The sequence below is a fragment of the Arctopsyche grandis genome, chromosome 11, assembly GCF_051622035.1.
Source record: "Arctopsyche grandis isolate Sample6627 chromosome 11, ASM5162203v2, whole genome shotgun sequence".
NCBI lineage: Eukaryota > Metazoa > Arthropoda > Insecta > Trichoptera > Hydropsychidae > Arctopsyche > Arctopsyche grandis.
Window position 1 is genome coordinate 1,300,942 of NC_135365.1, and position 16,100 is coordinate 1,317,041.

At 37.3% G+C, this 16,100-nt stretch overlaps 4 protein-coding genes and 1 long non-coding RNA gene across 5 annotated transcripts in view; 1 reads left to right on the plus strand and 4 right to left on the minus strand.

Moving 5' to 3' along the window:
* Nucleotides 1–16,100, plus strand: part of LOC143919146 (uncharacterized) — a 1,208,594-nt gene that overhangs the window by 614,158 nt on the left and 578,336 nt on the right. The window lies entirely within an intron of this gene.
* The window catches only part of LOC143919153 (uncharacterized), a 229,710-nt gene that overhangs the window by 51,580 nt on the left and 162,030 nt on the right, over nt 1–16,100 (minus strand). The window lies entirely within an intron of this gene.
* Nucleotides 1–16,100, minus strand: part of LOC143919113 (uncharacterized) — a 213,940-nt gene that overhangs the window by 2,962 nt on the left and 194,878 nt on the right. The window contains exons 2-4 of the mRNA XM_077441301.1: nt 3,126–3,285; nt 2,866–2,988; nt 453–773 (exon numbers count right to left, since the gene is read on the minus strand). Of these exons, the coding sequence (XP_077297427.1) occupies nt 453–773; nt 2,866–2,988; nt 3,126–3,285 (604 nt within the window). The remainder of the gene's footprint in view (nt 1–452; nt 774–2,865; nt 2,989–3,125; nt 3,286–16,100) is intronic.
* Nucleotides 6,805–9,087, minus strand: LOC143919128 (uncharacterized). Its single transcript, XM_077441318.1, has 3 exons — nt 8,542–9,087; nt 8,148–8,468; nt 6,805–7,861 (listed from the first exon to the last, which is right to left on the minus strand). The coding sequence occupies exons 1-3, from the start codon at nt 8,668–8,670 to the stop codon at nt 7,292–7,294; spliced, it is 1,020 nt and encodes a 339-aa protein (XP_077297444.1). The 5' UTR covers nt 8,671–9,087; the 3' UTR covers nt 6,805–7,291.
* Nucleotides 11,962–13,229, minus strand: LOC143919139 (uncharacterized). The gene is made up of 3 exons (XM_077441331.1): nt 12,985–13,229; nt 12,584–12,910; nt 11,962–12,493 (listed from the first exon to the last, which is right to left on the minus strand). The coding sequence occupies exons 1-3, from the start codon at nt 13,096–13,098 to the stop codon at nt 12,062–12,064; spliced, it is 873 nt and encodes a 290-aa protein (XP_077297457.1). The 5' UTR covers nt 13,099–13,229; the 3' UTR covers nt 11,962–12,061.

Sequence of the window (16,100 nt, forward strand, 5' to 3'; positions counted from 1 at the left end):
TAAATGCCAAGCCACAATCTAAAATACTCAGCAGTTAGGGATTTCCATCGGGAAATTCTGCAATGGTTATACATTCAAAAATTCCAGTGTAAACCAGTCTTTATAAACATTGACACGAAATACACGACCCATGTTCAATGCACTTTTTTTCAATGCTACCTGGAAAGGTAAGCCTTTCCAGGTAGCATTGAAAAAAAGTGCATTAAAAGTGCGGGTAGTATTCTTGTTTACTTTGTACATGCTCAAAATACAACGCCTATTGGCGTATTTCAGGCTCATGGCTTTGTAGGCAAAATTCCGATTGGCGTTGGTCAGTATTCAAAGGGTTAAGTGGTTTTCGGAACAATACTAACATTTTTGTTGAGAAATCATTCAAAGGAATGAAACATTTGATTTTTTATAAAAAAAATGAAACTACCTATAGAAAGATATTTTCAACCCATTAACATTACCTGAGTAAGTTGACAAGTATTTTCGTTTTCTATTGATTCAATGTTTATCTTTGAATCGGATTTTTCAAAGGCGCTCGATTCGCATCCGTTGAAGTTATAATTAACAACAGAATCGCAGGTATCCATTGGTGAATCGTCATCACACTCATCCTTCACTAGCAAATCGTCTATGATAGTTTCTTCACTTTTGATGGTGACAATCTTGATCGACCTGAGCTTTTCGTCACTCTGAATACAAACGTTTCTAAAGGTGTTGAACGATTCAAGTTTGTATTTGCACAAAATACACATCGTATTTGGAAGCTCATCATCTTTCTCAACCTGCAAGATAGGACATGGTGATGGTGAGAGATTGATCATTTGGATTTTAAGTAAAAAGCGGTAACCAAGCTGATCAACATAAACTGATACATACAATTGTGTGTGTGTTTTTAAAGCCTCCATACTTCATACAACAAAGTATTATTTAAAAGATTTCAAACTACCGTTTTTAAATATCATACCAGCATATCTTTATGCAAAATATCGATAAATAAATTTAAAAAATGTATATGTGGTTTAAAGCTTGACTTTTCTCGATAGTATTTTAAAAAAATAATATTCAGAAAAAATTTCAAATTCCCAGATATAGAAATTGACTAGTTTTTATTTCGCACTTAACATACATACTTCTCAAATTCAATTTTTCATTCAATGATGACCGATAAGATATCATATCGGCTTTTTCATATCGAATTGACACTTTTTCATTTCAAATTGACCCTTTTCAATGTCAAATTGAAATAATAAGGGTTAAATTGGAATGAAAAACCTATATACATCGAAATATTTATAAATTTTAAGCAAAATTGAATACAGCAATTACCTCAGTTAGAGAAATTCTAATCTGATAATTCAAACAGTCGAAGACAACTATAAAGAAGCTGTATTCCGATTTTTAATTTAATTGATAGAAAGGTTAACTATTTATGTTTAATTTACAAAACCTATTTTGATTACCGATACTTTACGAAAAAGACTTCGGAAAATTCTAGAGGTCAATAATGAGCTACTACAAAATATGACATTCTGATATCTCGGCAAACATAAATAAAAACATATTTGCCTTCGCGGCGCCCCCGAATCTGGTGTCCCCTCTTATTGACAGTATATGTACATTGCAGGCCTCATTGTATGTATGTATATACGTAACAGAATATGTGTATAGAGTTAGGTCTGAATTTTGTATGTATCAATTCGGTATTTATCAATACAGTATACTCTTGATGATCCGGGCTAATGCTGGGGAGGAAGGGCATGGAATCATCAAATTTTGGCTTGTTTTCGAATATGATATCATATTTGCAACACAAATTTTTGTTTCATATTTTCAATACCCATTATTTATTAAGAAAAATGTTGTACCGTTTTATGGCTAATGTAACCACTGCTATCTTCTTAACTTTTAGTGTCACTCTTATTTTGAAATGACATCTGCATGATCCATGCGTTAATGTTTTCCTCATCCACGTTTTCAAAACATTTTAAATTTTTCAATAATCCACAAATATATTTCAGATATATCAATTGCTTCATTCTCTTCGGAAACCAGTAAATCTGTTTCCATGTCAGGAAGAATCTTTCTCCATGATCGTACAAGTGTTACTGGCTTTACTTTTGACCAAGATTGTGTTATTCCGTGTATAGCATCCAATGTCGTCATTTTTTTTTTCCAGAAATTGATCAGTTTTCCATCTTCCTCAACAAGAGTTTTCAGAAGACTTTGACGATAATGCCGTTTCATTGATGATCTAACACCTTGGTCCATGGGCTGAATCAAAGATGTCACATTAGGGAGTCACAAAGTCCATCATTTCTGTTTGAAGCGATCATCAAAAATCTCCCTGTCCATCCATGACCCTTTCTGAATATAAAAATCGACGGAAGTTCCCTTGAAATATCGAGGTTTCTTTGCTTTCCCTATCACCAAAAGTTTCATTTTATGAGCTCCTGATGCGTTTCCGCAACACATGACAGTTATCCTTTCTTTGATTTATGTCCAGGAGCGGACTTTTCTCTCATTGAAGCCAGTGTTTTTGTCGGCAAGCACTTCAAGTACAGTGTGCCTGTTTCATATGCATTATAGATTTGATCGGGTTGCAAATTTTCTCTTTGCAAATATTCTGAAATTCGATGCAGAATTCACCAGCAAGCAATTGAAAATAATTAAACATACGTCTTATGTTACGAAAAAATCTGCTCTGAATACATGTACTTCTTCGCTGATCAAAAGCGACTGAAAGAATTAATGCTTAATATTTTTCAAGCACGGATAATCCGCAAACCGGATAATCCGCGCCCGGATAATCGGGAGTATACTGTATTTGTTGTGTTGATCGGCGTGGAACCGTTGCATATATGTAGTTTATCGAACATTCAGCTGACAACAGGACCAAATCTGCTGCTTCAGCAAATCACGTTCAGGACTGTCAAAGATGGAGACTGAAGACTCGGCTAACAGAGGACCGAGACAGAGTCTGCACTCCATCGTTCTTCCCTATTGATAGTCAAACGTCAAAACATACGTCAGTTGGTGCATATGCAGAAATCTGCACTAAGTTAAGCACATTTTACACCCATGCATGTTACAGACAGGCTAGCACTGGTTATTCAATAATAATGATTGTAACGAACGGTTTTACGCGCGCTTATCTGATCTCGCGGTGGAAGATCTAGAGGGCGGATACGTCGTTCTTCTTCCAAGGGTCGGGTTAAGGTTTGTTCATACTGTGGCGGCTCGCTTATACGACATGGTCGAGTTTGGTTGCCTTCCTGCGAGTGGGGACCAACCCGGCTGGGTTCGGAGAGCCACTACTCACTCTGTCTTCAGCTGTCATATAATAAACACGTGCATTAACATGCCAGTCGTCTCGTTCGTTCATCCTCCATAATACTTAACAGCACTGCACGGCTTCAGCACTGCACAACTCCGTTTCAAATATGTCATTTTATTACATTTATATTCATATCTACCTACACGTCGCGGTAACGTCACGTTTACAGCAATTTGGCCGAGTGCTAGGCAAAATCGGCTTACTTTTACATTAGAGGCCATGACGATACGGCACAATATTGCTTACGTCGTATTGTCGAGTACTTGCAATATGAATGCATACACGTGCATTCGTAGCTACGCGTCAGAATACAAGTCAACAAAAATTTTTCGACGTTTATCGAACAAAAAATGATGTATAATCGCGCTGTTGTTGGAAGAAGAAGCTCACGAAGGCAATAAAAAAGCACGGAGGCGTTTTGATGTGCATCCCATGTTAAAAAATAGAAAAACCGAAGGAGAGTTTTGGACACTGTATAAGGAGCTTGTGGACGATGGACAAAATTTTTGTAAATATTTCCGTAAAAAATTTTTTTTTTTTTTAAATATTTGCGCCAAAACCATGTCGAAGGAATGAACAGCTGTCAACTGTCACTATCGATAATTGGTCAAAAACAGCAAAGCGGCAGACTCATGGCACGTAATTCGCGTGTATATTTCCACGATGGCCAAAAAAACGGATACGATACGTTGACGGATGTTGCTGTAAGGTATGAATAGGAAATGTCGGGTACTGCTGTAAGCCTGCCGTGGCGTAAACGTGATGGTTGGTATGAATATACCCATACAAAATGTACCAAATAATACTTTTCGTACGGCCGGATACCTGCTGAAGTCGGTACGTGCTGACTAGGTATGAACAGACCTTTATAGGGAAACGTGAACTAACCTTGGGATACAGTTTATATATATAGTCGGGGAGGTTCCTGACTGCAAATCGTCTCGTTGTTAACAGCTTCCTCGTGGTCGGGAAGCTGGCTCTGCGGTCATCTCACGGCTGATGTTTCTCCGAAAATGGCGTGAGGAATACCGGAGACGTTGGGCTGGTACTCTTGGGAGGGAGTGATGCTGCACTCGACCTCACAGCGGTTCTTCAGCAAGATGGCGGATCTCTGGACCCCGTCTCCCCGTGGAGACGTGCACAGGAGAGATGTTTCTTCGTCGGTGGCTGGCGGGTGAGAGACTCGCTCTCGATGCGCTCGAGAGGAGCATGGTGTTGGCGCGGTAAAGTCACTGGTGCCACCCTAAATATTACTACCGCTACCAACTGAAGGGGCACTCGGGAGAACGTCGCGTTACATGATTAATTATGTGATAAATCATCGGGGCTGGAGTTGTTAAAAAAACACGACTTGGACATCGAGTTTAAAAATGGTACATACAGTAGTGGTCAAAAAAAAAAACCTCAGAAATTGACGACTTTTTTGGTTTTCCTGGATCTTTTTATTGTTCTGGAGGTATAGGAATTCATTAAAGCCAGCAGCATAGCTCGGTCGTTAAGCTTCTGCTTAGCGTCAAGAAGGCGCCGGGTTCGATCCCTGGGTCCGGGCCTCGAATAAAAATGAATTTTTCAGAGTATGCTGTTGTTCAGACCTGGATTTGTGACTCCAGGTTGATCATTTCCTATCAGAGTTTGCCAATTTTCTCTGATTTCATTGTTGAAACGGTTCCCGGAAAAAAAATTGGCTAAAAATCCTTTCTACCTACTATGTCACCATTATTTGAAGTTTGATTGATTCATTGACAATTCATTGATGTCTCGTTAATTTGCGAGTTTTTCAGTGTCTCGTAATTCATTTTTTTAATTGCTTTATAATACTTAAGGCAGTGTTCGCCAAGTGAACTGTTTTCGGGCGTAGTTTGTATTTTGGGCGGGAACCACTTTTTTCGACTAATAAAGGACGAATATCAGTTAAGAAACTGTAATTGTTCTCGCATCTTTAGAAAACTGCAATGAATACTTATAGAATTTAAGTACCTGTTATACCTATAGGGGATGAACGAATGAGACGACTGGCATGTTAATGCACGTGTTTATTATATGACAGCTGAAGACGGAGTGGGTAGCAGCTCTCCGAACCCAGCCGGGTTGGTCCCCACTCGCAGGAAGGCAACCAAACTCGACCATGTCGTATAAGCGAGCCGCCACATCACTCCCCCCCCAGCATCAGCGATACCAAAATTACAAAGAAACAAATTTTACAAAAGAAAAAAATTATTGTTACACAAAGAGAAAAAATTATTACGTGGGGAGAAAAAAAATTGTTGACGTGGGTCATCCGCTGTGTACATAGGTGTACCGCCCTGAATGGTCGGTAGATTCGAGGGCGGTGACGTCGCGAGCAGGACGGTGGGTGGTCCGATGGTCGCGCCGATCAATGCGATGCTGCGGCGGCGCCGCTCTTCCGAGGCTGATGTCGGTTGGTGGGGCGGCGGGGGCGGCAGGGGCATCGATGTGGTTGATGATACTCCGAGCTGGACTGTGAGTCGTTGTGGCTCGTGGAGGTGTTGTAGCGCTACCGCCCGTCTCGGCGTGACGACGCTCGTGGGGACGGACGGGGCCTTGATGATGATGATGATGATGATGGTGCTGAGGTGGTGTATGTCTTGTGGTGCTGGATGACCGTTCTATGTGTAGTGGATCGCGCATGACTCCACATCCAGCTGTCAAGATCGTCGTCTCATTCGCTCCCCCATTTTTTAAAAACACCTGTCGTCGACGTTGTGGCTGGACTCCAGTCGATAGGTAGATAGGTAGGTAGCCGTGTCTGCTCGTTTATTGTCACCCGCGGGCCGCGACGCGTGTTGATGGCGATGGGGGCGCGGCGGGTAGCTTCCCCGCCTGGCTCGGCGAGGCAGGGATGAGCGGCATGTTGAAATTGATCGAGGCTGCGTGGCTCGATGTCGGGGGTCACCAGTATAGGGGATGAACGAATGAGACGACTGGCATGTTAATGCACGTGTTTATTATATGACAGCTGAAGACGGAGTGGGTAGCAGCTCTCCGAACCCAGCCGGGTTGGTCCCCACTCGCAGGAAGGCAACCAAACTCGACCATGTCGTATAAGCGAGCCGCCACATACCCATTCATTGAAACTATTTTTGTATGCAATTACTGTTAACTACATAAATACTCTTTTCTCTAATTTAAACATTATTTATCTGCCAACAGGGATGTTCAATTTTTTTCAAAATAATACTCTCAAAGGAGTCGAATAATTAAAAATGGCAAAATATGAAAAAGATCAGATAAGAGCCCAATTTTTTTTTGACTAGTGATCGTAATTGAAAATAAAAAAAAGATGTTAGTAAAAAAACGGAATCTTTTAGATTGACTGGTTTTCTATCTCAATATTTTTTTATCTAAATGTACTAATTCAAGCGGCAAATGATCCGAGATAGAATTCAGTGCGTCTCACTTAGTAAAGCTTGATTAGTCTACACTCCAGTAACTAAAAAACGTGTTTTATTTTTGTTTTTCAGTTTTATTTATTCTTTCAACATTTTGCAGGTTAAAGTTGGTTTAGGTTAAAATAAAAAGAAAAATCACCAGACAATATTGATTTTTATACTATTCATAGAATTGTACAAAATACATTAAAATATAATTTAATAATAGCAATTTTGAAAGTATAAAGAAAAAAAATCTATCAATATTTCGCATACATATGTATATGTATTTATACAGTATATACATACATGCGTAGATTAATTAAAAAAAAAATGAAGTGAAAAAGAAACTTCAAATAATATGCATATGCATGCACGTTACAAGTAGTTATCGATTATTATCAACCAATTTAAAGCTGGAAGAATATTGGCTTTGTCAAATGTGTTGTCTCCTTATCTTAACACAAAGCCTGCTACAAATCCATACCTATGTCAACGATTCTGTCAGGGTAATAATCCTCCCCAGAATCGTTAAGATTTAAGTACGCACTCCTCTTGAATAAAAAATTCAAGGTTTTTAACCTTGAAGTTGCTTGTGTTTCGATAGGACTCTTATAATAGATGCTCGCTTTGGAAGATGAGCCACAACATCATCGTTCAAGCCAATCATTTCATTTCCAATCGCTTGCTTTATATTATCGACATACTTTATACTCTCCCTCATTTTGCTCAATACTATGTTGGCTTCGATTTTTTGAGGACAGGAATCATGACCGTGTGCGGAAGGTCCACCGACAATACAACGTTCATATGTTTTGATGGAAGCCCTGCAGCCGGACGTTCTGCATAATTTGCACCGCCAGGTTATCACATTGGTCTCTTTGTTTTCCCTAAATTTGTTGTACTGAAAGCCAAGGTATGTCAAATTTTTATTTCCTCTCTGGTTCGTTGAAAATTCTAAGCCGGCTGTACTTTTCAATGTGTGCAGTTGTGATATTATCTTGTGGGTTTTTGTGTGATTCATAAGACTACCCTTATTAATGAATGTTTTCAAGCAATCGTGACATTGGTATGGTTTGTTAACAGCATGATATTTGTACCGTGATTCTTCTAATGTTTCAGTACAAAATGAAACATATCCTCTCTCCTGTGAAAAAAAAACGATAATTATAGAGTATGCTTTTTAATGTATGGTTCAATAAAGTGATTAAATTTCTATCTCTTTAAGTAACCCATTTTCAACTTAGTATAATTAATCAAAACTGAAGATAACGGTAAGAAATTAAAAAAAAATTATACTCTATATATAACACATTTAAAATTATAAATAACTTATACCATTCTAACGCCTATTTGTTTCATATATATTTAAAATGTGCCCAGTATGTAAGGTGAAAAAACCGTATCTAAAGTTCTCAACATGTCAACATTACCTGTAAAAATTGGTTATCATTTTTATTTTCTGTTAATTCAAATGTTCCTTCTATTTCGCATTCTTCTAAGCCGCTCGGTTCACAGCCGTCCCAATCAACGTAAGACTCAGGCAGTTCATTCGATGAATCAGTAACGCATTCATCCGTCAATATCAATACGTCTGGTTCAATAGTTTCAGTTTTGATTACGACAATGTCAGTTGATCTCGTCTTCAGCGTTTCGTCACTCTGAATACAGTCGTTTCTAAAAATGGTGAACGAATCAAGTTTGTCTTTGCACAAAAGACATATCGTATTTGGAAACCCGTCGTACTCCTCGACCTGCAAAATAGGAACTGGTGTTACTGAGGGATTGCTAAGATGATGGGTTAAAAATAAAGTGAGCATAACGGACGTGCAAATTACAGCAGAAGAAAATTTGTTGCTTCAACAAGTCCTCATCGGAAGCGTCAAAGATGGGGACAGAAGACTCGGGCGACAAAGGGCAGAGACAAAGTCTACACTCCATCATACTCCTACACATCCACGAGCCGATTTCTGCCAACTCTTCACTCTTCACTTAAACTGCAAGCGCTTAATTGACTGGAAATGTCAAATGTTGACGTTTACACACGGTCTCAACTCAACACGCTGTATAGCCATAACACGGTAAACGGTATATGAGAACCGGTCGCTCTAGATCGGTCACACGTGATCACCCGTCACACTAAAACTGGTCACGCCCTAAAACCGGTCACGAGAAAACTGGTCATACCCGAAAATTCGACCAATGTTTAATTTTAATTATATTTTACTGAATCTGTTCAATCACAAATGATTTTGTTTCTCGTATTTTTATGTGCAGACGCCCATTCTCACATAAAACAACGAATGAGATGGATTTAATCTTCATGCGAATAGAATGGGGGAAACGCGCGGAAACAGCCGCTTCCTTTCCAAACAAAAACCTGTTTTCATGGGTCGTAACGCCACGAAAGCCGACCATGAAACAATCGGTCTGAACAAATTTCTTTCTGACTAAAACCTTATCAAAGTTAGTACATAAAGAATACAAATATAAATTTTCAGATTGATACTGTTACGTATACTAAAATAAGAGGTTAGTAAAGAACCGCCGAGTAAGTGCAATCGGATTAAGCCGAGGCGCATCCCTGACACCGTGCGACCGTTATAATTGGTTTCGAGGATTATCTGCAAACTAAGTGCAGAATTTACAGAACTAAGTTCTCAGAATTTAATGGATGGGTCACTTCTATGAAGGTCGTGGGAATGCATATCCGAGTACGTGACCATAACAATAGGTAAACAAATCAGAAGTCGAAGATGTCCTGATAGACCTATCCCTTATAAGGCGATATTAAGACATTCTGGACTGAGCACTGCCAGTGCGTGTGTCTCCTTAATCATCAATAAATGCTGTGAGACGACTTTGGCCTTTAACTTGGATCCTCCACCCACCCCTACGCAACAATACGTTCAGAGATGTGGTAAAAAAAACCGTGTGTTCACAAAGTTTTTGACTTTTCTAAGAGGGAAAAATCCCACTTCTGGTTAATTAAATTTAATGATTTTTTTAAATATATTTTCATCACATGGAATTATACCTGAAATCGTGAAGAGCACAGATATTTAAAGGGTTGCTTAAAATAGTGGAAGAAAAATCCGCTAAACTGTTGGTTAACGGGTGTTAACGAAATTTTATATGTAACTTAGCATTAAGTTTATAATTCTAGATATGAAATATCAGTTCAATACGCCGAAAAGTTTCCGAGAAAAACATAAAAACACCTCGATCTTATAGGGTAAAAGTACGACTTCCAGTTAAAAGTAATTTTATATTTACATATGTACATACATACATATATAAAATTATAAAAATAATAAAAAGACGATCAAAAACACACACAGACACACAATTTTCTAGATTATGAAAATGTGATCAGTGATCGATTCTGAGTTCGAATTTTTGCATGATCTCAAAACTTCATATATTATTATTACGTACATATGTATGTACATAGATAAAGTAAAAAGACAGTCGGTAGAAATTAAGTTAATTGATAGTTTTTTAGTGACACAGTTTGATGCACGATTTTTGTTGACCATGTGAAAATTTTTGAAAAAAATTTTCGACGCTTTTTTGACTTTTTGTTATATAATATTTTTACAATTATTTTTTAAAAAATAAGTTTATTCTTTTCATATTTTAAAACTCAATACATGGGAAATCAGCCACATGGAAAATTGGTCACACGAAAGCTGTTCACATTTTTTTATGAGATTTTTATTAGTTTCACTAGATGCCAGTTCACGGATTTCAATTTATTAAGTAATTACTTCCAGTTTTAACCGACGTACGGGGGTTAGCTGGTAGATCTACATGATTACATGTCACATACAACTTCACATGTTAAGTAGGTATTTGATCAGATACAACAAATTTGGTGTTTCTTATAAAAATAAAGGAAACTGTATAATAAACTCAGCTGAAGCAAAATCTATTAGTAGTTTGAAGCGGACGATTTTCGTGGATATGTGTTTTGTTCGATGTTTTCAAGAAATGTATTATATGTACATATTGCTACCAATTCCATTTCGAAGTAAATATTCAGCAAAATTTAATTCCAATCTCAAATATCCCTAGAGTTGGCTATTAAAAACATTGTGCTATACAAAAATTATATGTATTATCATATACTTTAAAATTTTTTCAACAAGGGGAAAATCACTCTTTCATTTTGATTTGTCACTTATTTATTCCTTATACGAATATAATAATTTACACTAATAAGCATTTGTTTCGCATTACTATTCTGCCAGAAATGCAAAACTGCAGTGTAGAGACAACTATTTGTTTGTGAAATCTGATTCCGATTTTGCTGTGGGAATCGCTTTGTATCGTACGATACAAACAAAGTGCTTGTATCGTATGAATAGTGTATGAATTTTTTTGTATCGTTTGTATCGTATGAATAGGAATACGAATCGTATTGATAAAGTGATAATTAGTCACCGGAGTCTGAGGGGGCTGTGTATTGTTCAAAGGTTGTAAATGCATTGTTAAAGGTTTGTGCTATCACAGTGCTATCCATTGTTCGGCAAACCTCTAACAATGCATTTACAACCTTTGAACAATACACGGCCCCCTCAGGCTCCGGTGACTACATATGATATACAAATGCCGCTTTAAAGATGTGAGTCTTTTAACGAGTTGTACCTAAAAGTCAGATCAGTAATTGGGTGCCACTTTAGTATGCGGTCTGCCTTTGAATCGCAGTCGACTATTTTTCTTTATTTGTATCGTAGTAGCGACCTGTTTATTATAATTTTTGTTTTTTATAGGGCCAAACCTAACGTAACCTAACCTAACTTGACCCTTAAATAAATAGGTGTTGGCTGCTTTATTTCACCAATATTTCCACAAAAAAAAAAAAACATCTTAGCAGCCAACACCTATTTAAGAGTCAGGTTAGGTTAGGTTAAGTTAGGGTTGGCCCTATTCAATTAAGATTAGGTTATTAGGATCGGTATTATTCAATCTCAGTGTCACACGCGAGAACTGAGACCGAATATAGAAGTAAAAACGTGAAGGTAGATCGCATACTAAAGTGGCACCAGTAATTGTTCACTTAGTAAAGTTAAGTGAACAATTTTTTACAAATGCCACATTCCTGTGATCATTTTCCATTCATGTGATTCGTATAGCCGAATTCGTTAGTAAATGATTTTAAACAAATGTTGCATTTTAACCCTTTGCCCACAGTGAAACAGATACGGTGAAATGACTATGAATGACAATAACATACTCAAGATACTACTGTACAAATAACAGTTATAAAAAAATCATATGTTTAATTAAAATTTATATTTTCAACTTTAATACAAACGAAAAGAAAATAATAAATTAATGGTTTTTAATTCATATTTTTATGATACTCATAAAAACAAGGATCCTCGCACAGAGCCACTTCGCAAGTAACACACATGATTTTTGTCGATTTTCGTCTTTCCGATTTATAGCACATTTTACATCTCCGGTAGACAGTTCTTTGGGTATTTTTCGCCAGCGGGATCCCCCGCGGCATGTGTTGCAAAATTTCCCCTTTCAGAGATGTTATGGGATTCTCTGAAGTGGTTGCCATCGTTTTCTCGTCAGAGAATTTGTCGATCGGTAGATTCTTGGTATGAGTTTTCTTGGTATGTGCAAAAAGGAAAACCTCTCGAGTAAATGATTTGAAGCAAAAGTCACATTGGTATGGTTTGTTGTCATCGTGAGTATTCTTTTGAATTTTGCGCCGTGGTACTTTTGGTGAAATTTCACATAAATAACTATTTTTCCCATGCATCTGTAAAATATAAGTCATGTGATTTTTATTTGACATATTTATATCACAAAATCACCTAAAATGAGAAATATAATATAAGGTTCTCATTACCTGTAAACTTTGATCGGTACTTTCAATTTCTATGAAATCAGTGTTTCGATTTGAATCGCATTCATCTAAAGCGCTCACTTCGACTTTGGTAACCTTATAGTCAGCGGAAGACTCGGGACAGTCCGTCGGTGAATTAACTACGCATTCATCCCGCCATACCAAATCGTCTAGTATAACTTCTTCCGTTTTGATCTTCAAACAATTAGTTGACCTGAACTTCAACGTTTCGTCACTCCGAATACAAACGTTTCTAAATGTGTTGAAAGATTCAATTTTGTATTTGCACAAAATACATATCGTATTTGGAAGCCTGTCATCTTTCTCAACCTACAAAGGAGGAACTGATTAGTGGGAGATTGAAAAATTGGACTGTAGTTAAAAGTAAACAAAGTGTAATTGACATGCAGCTGACAGCAGGACCAAATCTGTTGCTTCAGCAAATCACGTTCAGGACTGTCAAAGATGGAGACGGAATTATCGTCTGACAAAAGACAGAGACATAATCTGCACTCCATCGTTCTTCCTTCTATGTAGATATTCAAACGTCACAACATGCGTCAAATATTGCACTGTGAAATATGGTCTAAATTAAACATACCTTACAGCCATGTGCACAGGTACATGGTTCTTCAAAATTTAATTAAAATGAGCGGAGGCAATTGCGATAGTGATACTTTTCTTTCCAACTAGGCTACAGTCTTTCAGACTTTTATTTTTTAAAATAAAATCAAAACGGTTCGGTGATTATTGCCCAAAGAGCTCGCCCAGTGCCGGTTTTAGGGGGGGGGGGGTCTGGCCCGAGGGCGCCAAATAAGTTAGGGCGCCGCCATAGATGTATAATATATAGATCCGCCCTCACGCTTTATACTGGTCTCCCTTTTGGCGCAAGCAAAATACATGGCGCATGCACACTTTTCTCTCAGTAGGTAGTTAACTTCTAAGTAGGAAAGGTCGATTGCGGAGATCTTGTCGTCACTAACTGAGAGGTGCGGGGCGTTTAACTAGCGGGGAAGTGATAAAAACGCCGACCGCTGCGTCGTAGGGAAAAAACCTTTTTTTTCCCAACTTCCCCGCTAGTTAAACCCCCCGCACCCCTCAGTTAGTGGCGACAAGATCTCCAACGAAATTTGTAAGTAATGGCATATCTAGGTTATTCTACATCTATGGGCGCCGCTCTATGCGCTAAAAGCGCTTTAAAATTAAAATTAGAGCGTCAAAGGCCCTACATTTGTACTCGGCAAATTCTATTCAAACAATCTACTGGAAAAAGCCAATCTTCAAATTAAGCTCACCGCGAATTCAAAATCTGATATTATTAGCAATGAACTTATTAATTTAAAAGCCTTTCACTCATTGTATTAAATTTTATAAAACAGCACAATTTACAAGAATTGTATCCAAATAATGTTTTTGCTGACACTGCGCGAGCAATTTTTTCTAAACACCCTTTGAAAAAAAATTATAAAAAACTGGATTACCATCCTTCTTTTTCCCGGCCTTGGGACCTTGCTTCACTAAAACCTCCATAACAGAACATGTGGCGGCCGAAACGTACATCATACTAACGATAACTTTCATACTAACGAGAACTCGAGTGCCAAATATTCTGTATTCGCGATTTTTATGGCAAAAATTGTCTTTTGTGCGATCGCAATGTGAGTAATAATCCAATTACCAATCAAAACACCAGCTGATGGTCAAGTGTTATAACCAGAGATATGCGCTGAAATGGGATCCTTTTGTTAATTTCTATTGTTAACCTTTTTTTCTCTCTATAGAGAAAAAAAAATAGGTTAACAATATAAATTGACAAAAGAAACCCATTTATCTCGAGCTGGCGCATCCTAGCGCCGCTCACTGGTTATAACTAGAGGTAGGATAGTCACAGTGCTATCTATTGTTCGGCAAACCTTTAACAATGCATTTACAACCTTTGAACAATAAACGGCCCCCTCAGGCTCCGGTGACTAGTTATAACTAAAGGACGGCGGCTGGTTTCTATTGCCAACCTTTTTTTGCTCTCTTGCTATAGGATAAAAGTAATTGACAATAGTGAACAATTTTTTGTGGGCAAAAGCAACTGTCCGCTGATCTCTGATTATTTTATTTTTACATAGATATATACCAGGAAGGCCTAATAGGTAGACCCCAATGCGCCTTACAAACATTGCAGCATTTTTTATTACATAAATCGTTGCATTTCAAGAGGCTGAAGAATACGAAAATTAACTATGAATTAATTAATCCATAGAGACATCTATGGATCTAGACTAGTACATAATTTTTTACATATTGTACATAAATCAAATTCAGATATTTGTGACATAGCGGGTAGGATGATTTTTTCCAATTTGATGGAGGAACCGTTTCAACCAGAGAAATTTTATATTAATAGAAGTGGCTTTAGGCGTCATATTGTTGTCAAGTGACGATTATCCACAGACAATCGTAAATAATTTTAGCATCAGTCGTATTTGATGCTTGGTGCTCGACGTACATATGTCCGATAAAAACTTGTCTGTTTGTTTATATTACCCGCGAGATGGGCAAGCATCGGTAAAAATTGCACAATATTGAAACAAGTAAAAATCTTTTTATTGACCACTTAGATGGTTTAGTGCTGCATTTTTCCAATTATGTCAAAGACCTCGATTTCTCAAAGTTTTTGTGGATACAGAATCCATTTAACTATAACGAAGAAGACGAATTCGAGCTGACAACCATCGAAAAAGAAAAATTGATAAAATTATTATGCGATAGCTCACTAAAACAAAAGTTTCAAAATGAAACCATAATTAAATTTTGGATGAGACTTAGTGGAGAGTATGAATCTTTGTATTGCAAAGCAATGCAAGTAGTTCTACTGTTTGTAACGTCTTATTTATGGGAAACGGGCTTTTCGGCACTAGCTGCAATGAAAACCAAATATCGAGCCAGGTTAATAGTCGAAAAGGAGTTACGAGTGGCACCCTCCATATTGCCACCAAGATTTTATAAACTTTGTGCCAATAAACAACATCCTTCGCATTAAATTTTGATGTGATAGATGTAGTTCAATTATATTTTATATAAAAATAAATATACGTGTTTGTATAAATTTATGTTATAGCATAACCTTTTTATTATTCTGTCTATTGTAGTGTTCAGTATTTTTTTTAAAATAAAGTTTTATTATTTAAAACGTGTCTATATTATTATATCTATTAAAAAATAAAAGGTAGGGAGGCGCGGAAAAAAAATTTTTTTAGGGAGGCGTAGTAGCATAAAGTTTGGAAACCGCTGCATTAAATTAACTGCTCTAATCAGTGATTAGTAATCACTAATATTGAACAGGAAAATCGTCAAGGACATAGAAGATTCTCAGTAATGTCTTGGAGGTCATATTTTTACTGGCCTCTTCTTAGTTCTCACAAGCTTTTTATTAAACTCTATCTAAAAATCTAATATGTGTCACATATTCAGTGATTCGGCGTTTTTCCTAGTGCCTTTTTCCAAAAGAATACAATCCCCGTATTAT

Coding starts and splice junctions, on each gene's coding strand:
- LOC143919128 (XM_077441318.1), bottom strand. CDS start 8,670: ATGTGTAGGAGTATGATGGAGTGTAGACTTTGTCTCTGCCCTTTGTCG. Junction 8,469..8,541: donor TCTTCTGCTGTAATTTGCAC/GTCCGTTATGCT, acceptor CCTATTTTGCAG/GTCGAGGAGTACGACGGGTT. Junction 7,862..8,147: donor ATGATAACCAATTTTTACAG/GTAATGTTGACA, acceptor TTTTTTTCACAG/GAGAGAGGATATGTTTCATT.
- LOC143919139 (XM_077441331.1), bottom strand. CDS start 13,098: ATGGAGTGCAGATTATGTCTCTGTCTTTTGTCAGACGATAATTCCGTC. Junction 12,911..12,984: donor GGTCCTGCTGTCAGCTGCAT/GTCAATTACACT, acceptor CCTCCTTTGTAG/GTTGAGAAAGATGACAGGCT. Junction 12,494..12,583: donor GTACCGATCAAAGTTTACAG/GTAATGAGAACC, acceptor TATATTTTACAG/ATGCATGGGAAAAATAGTTA.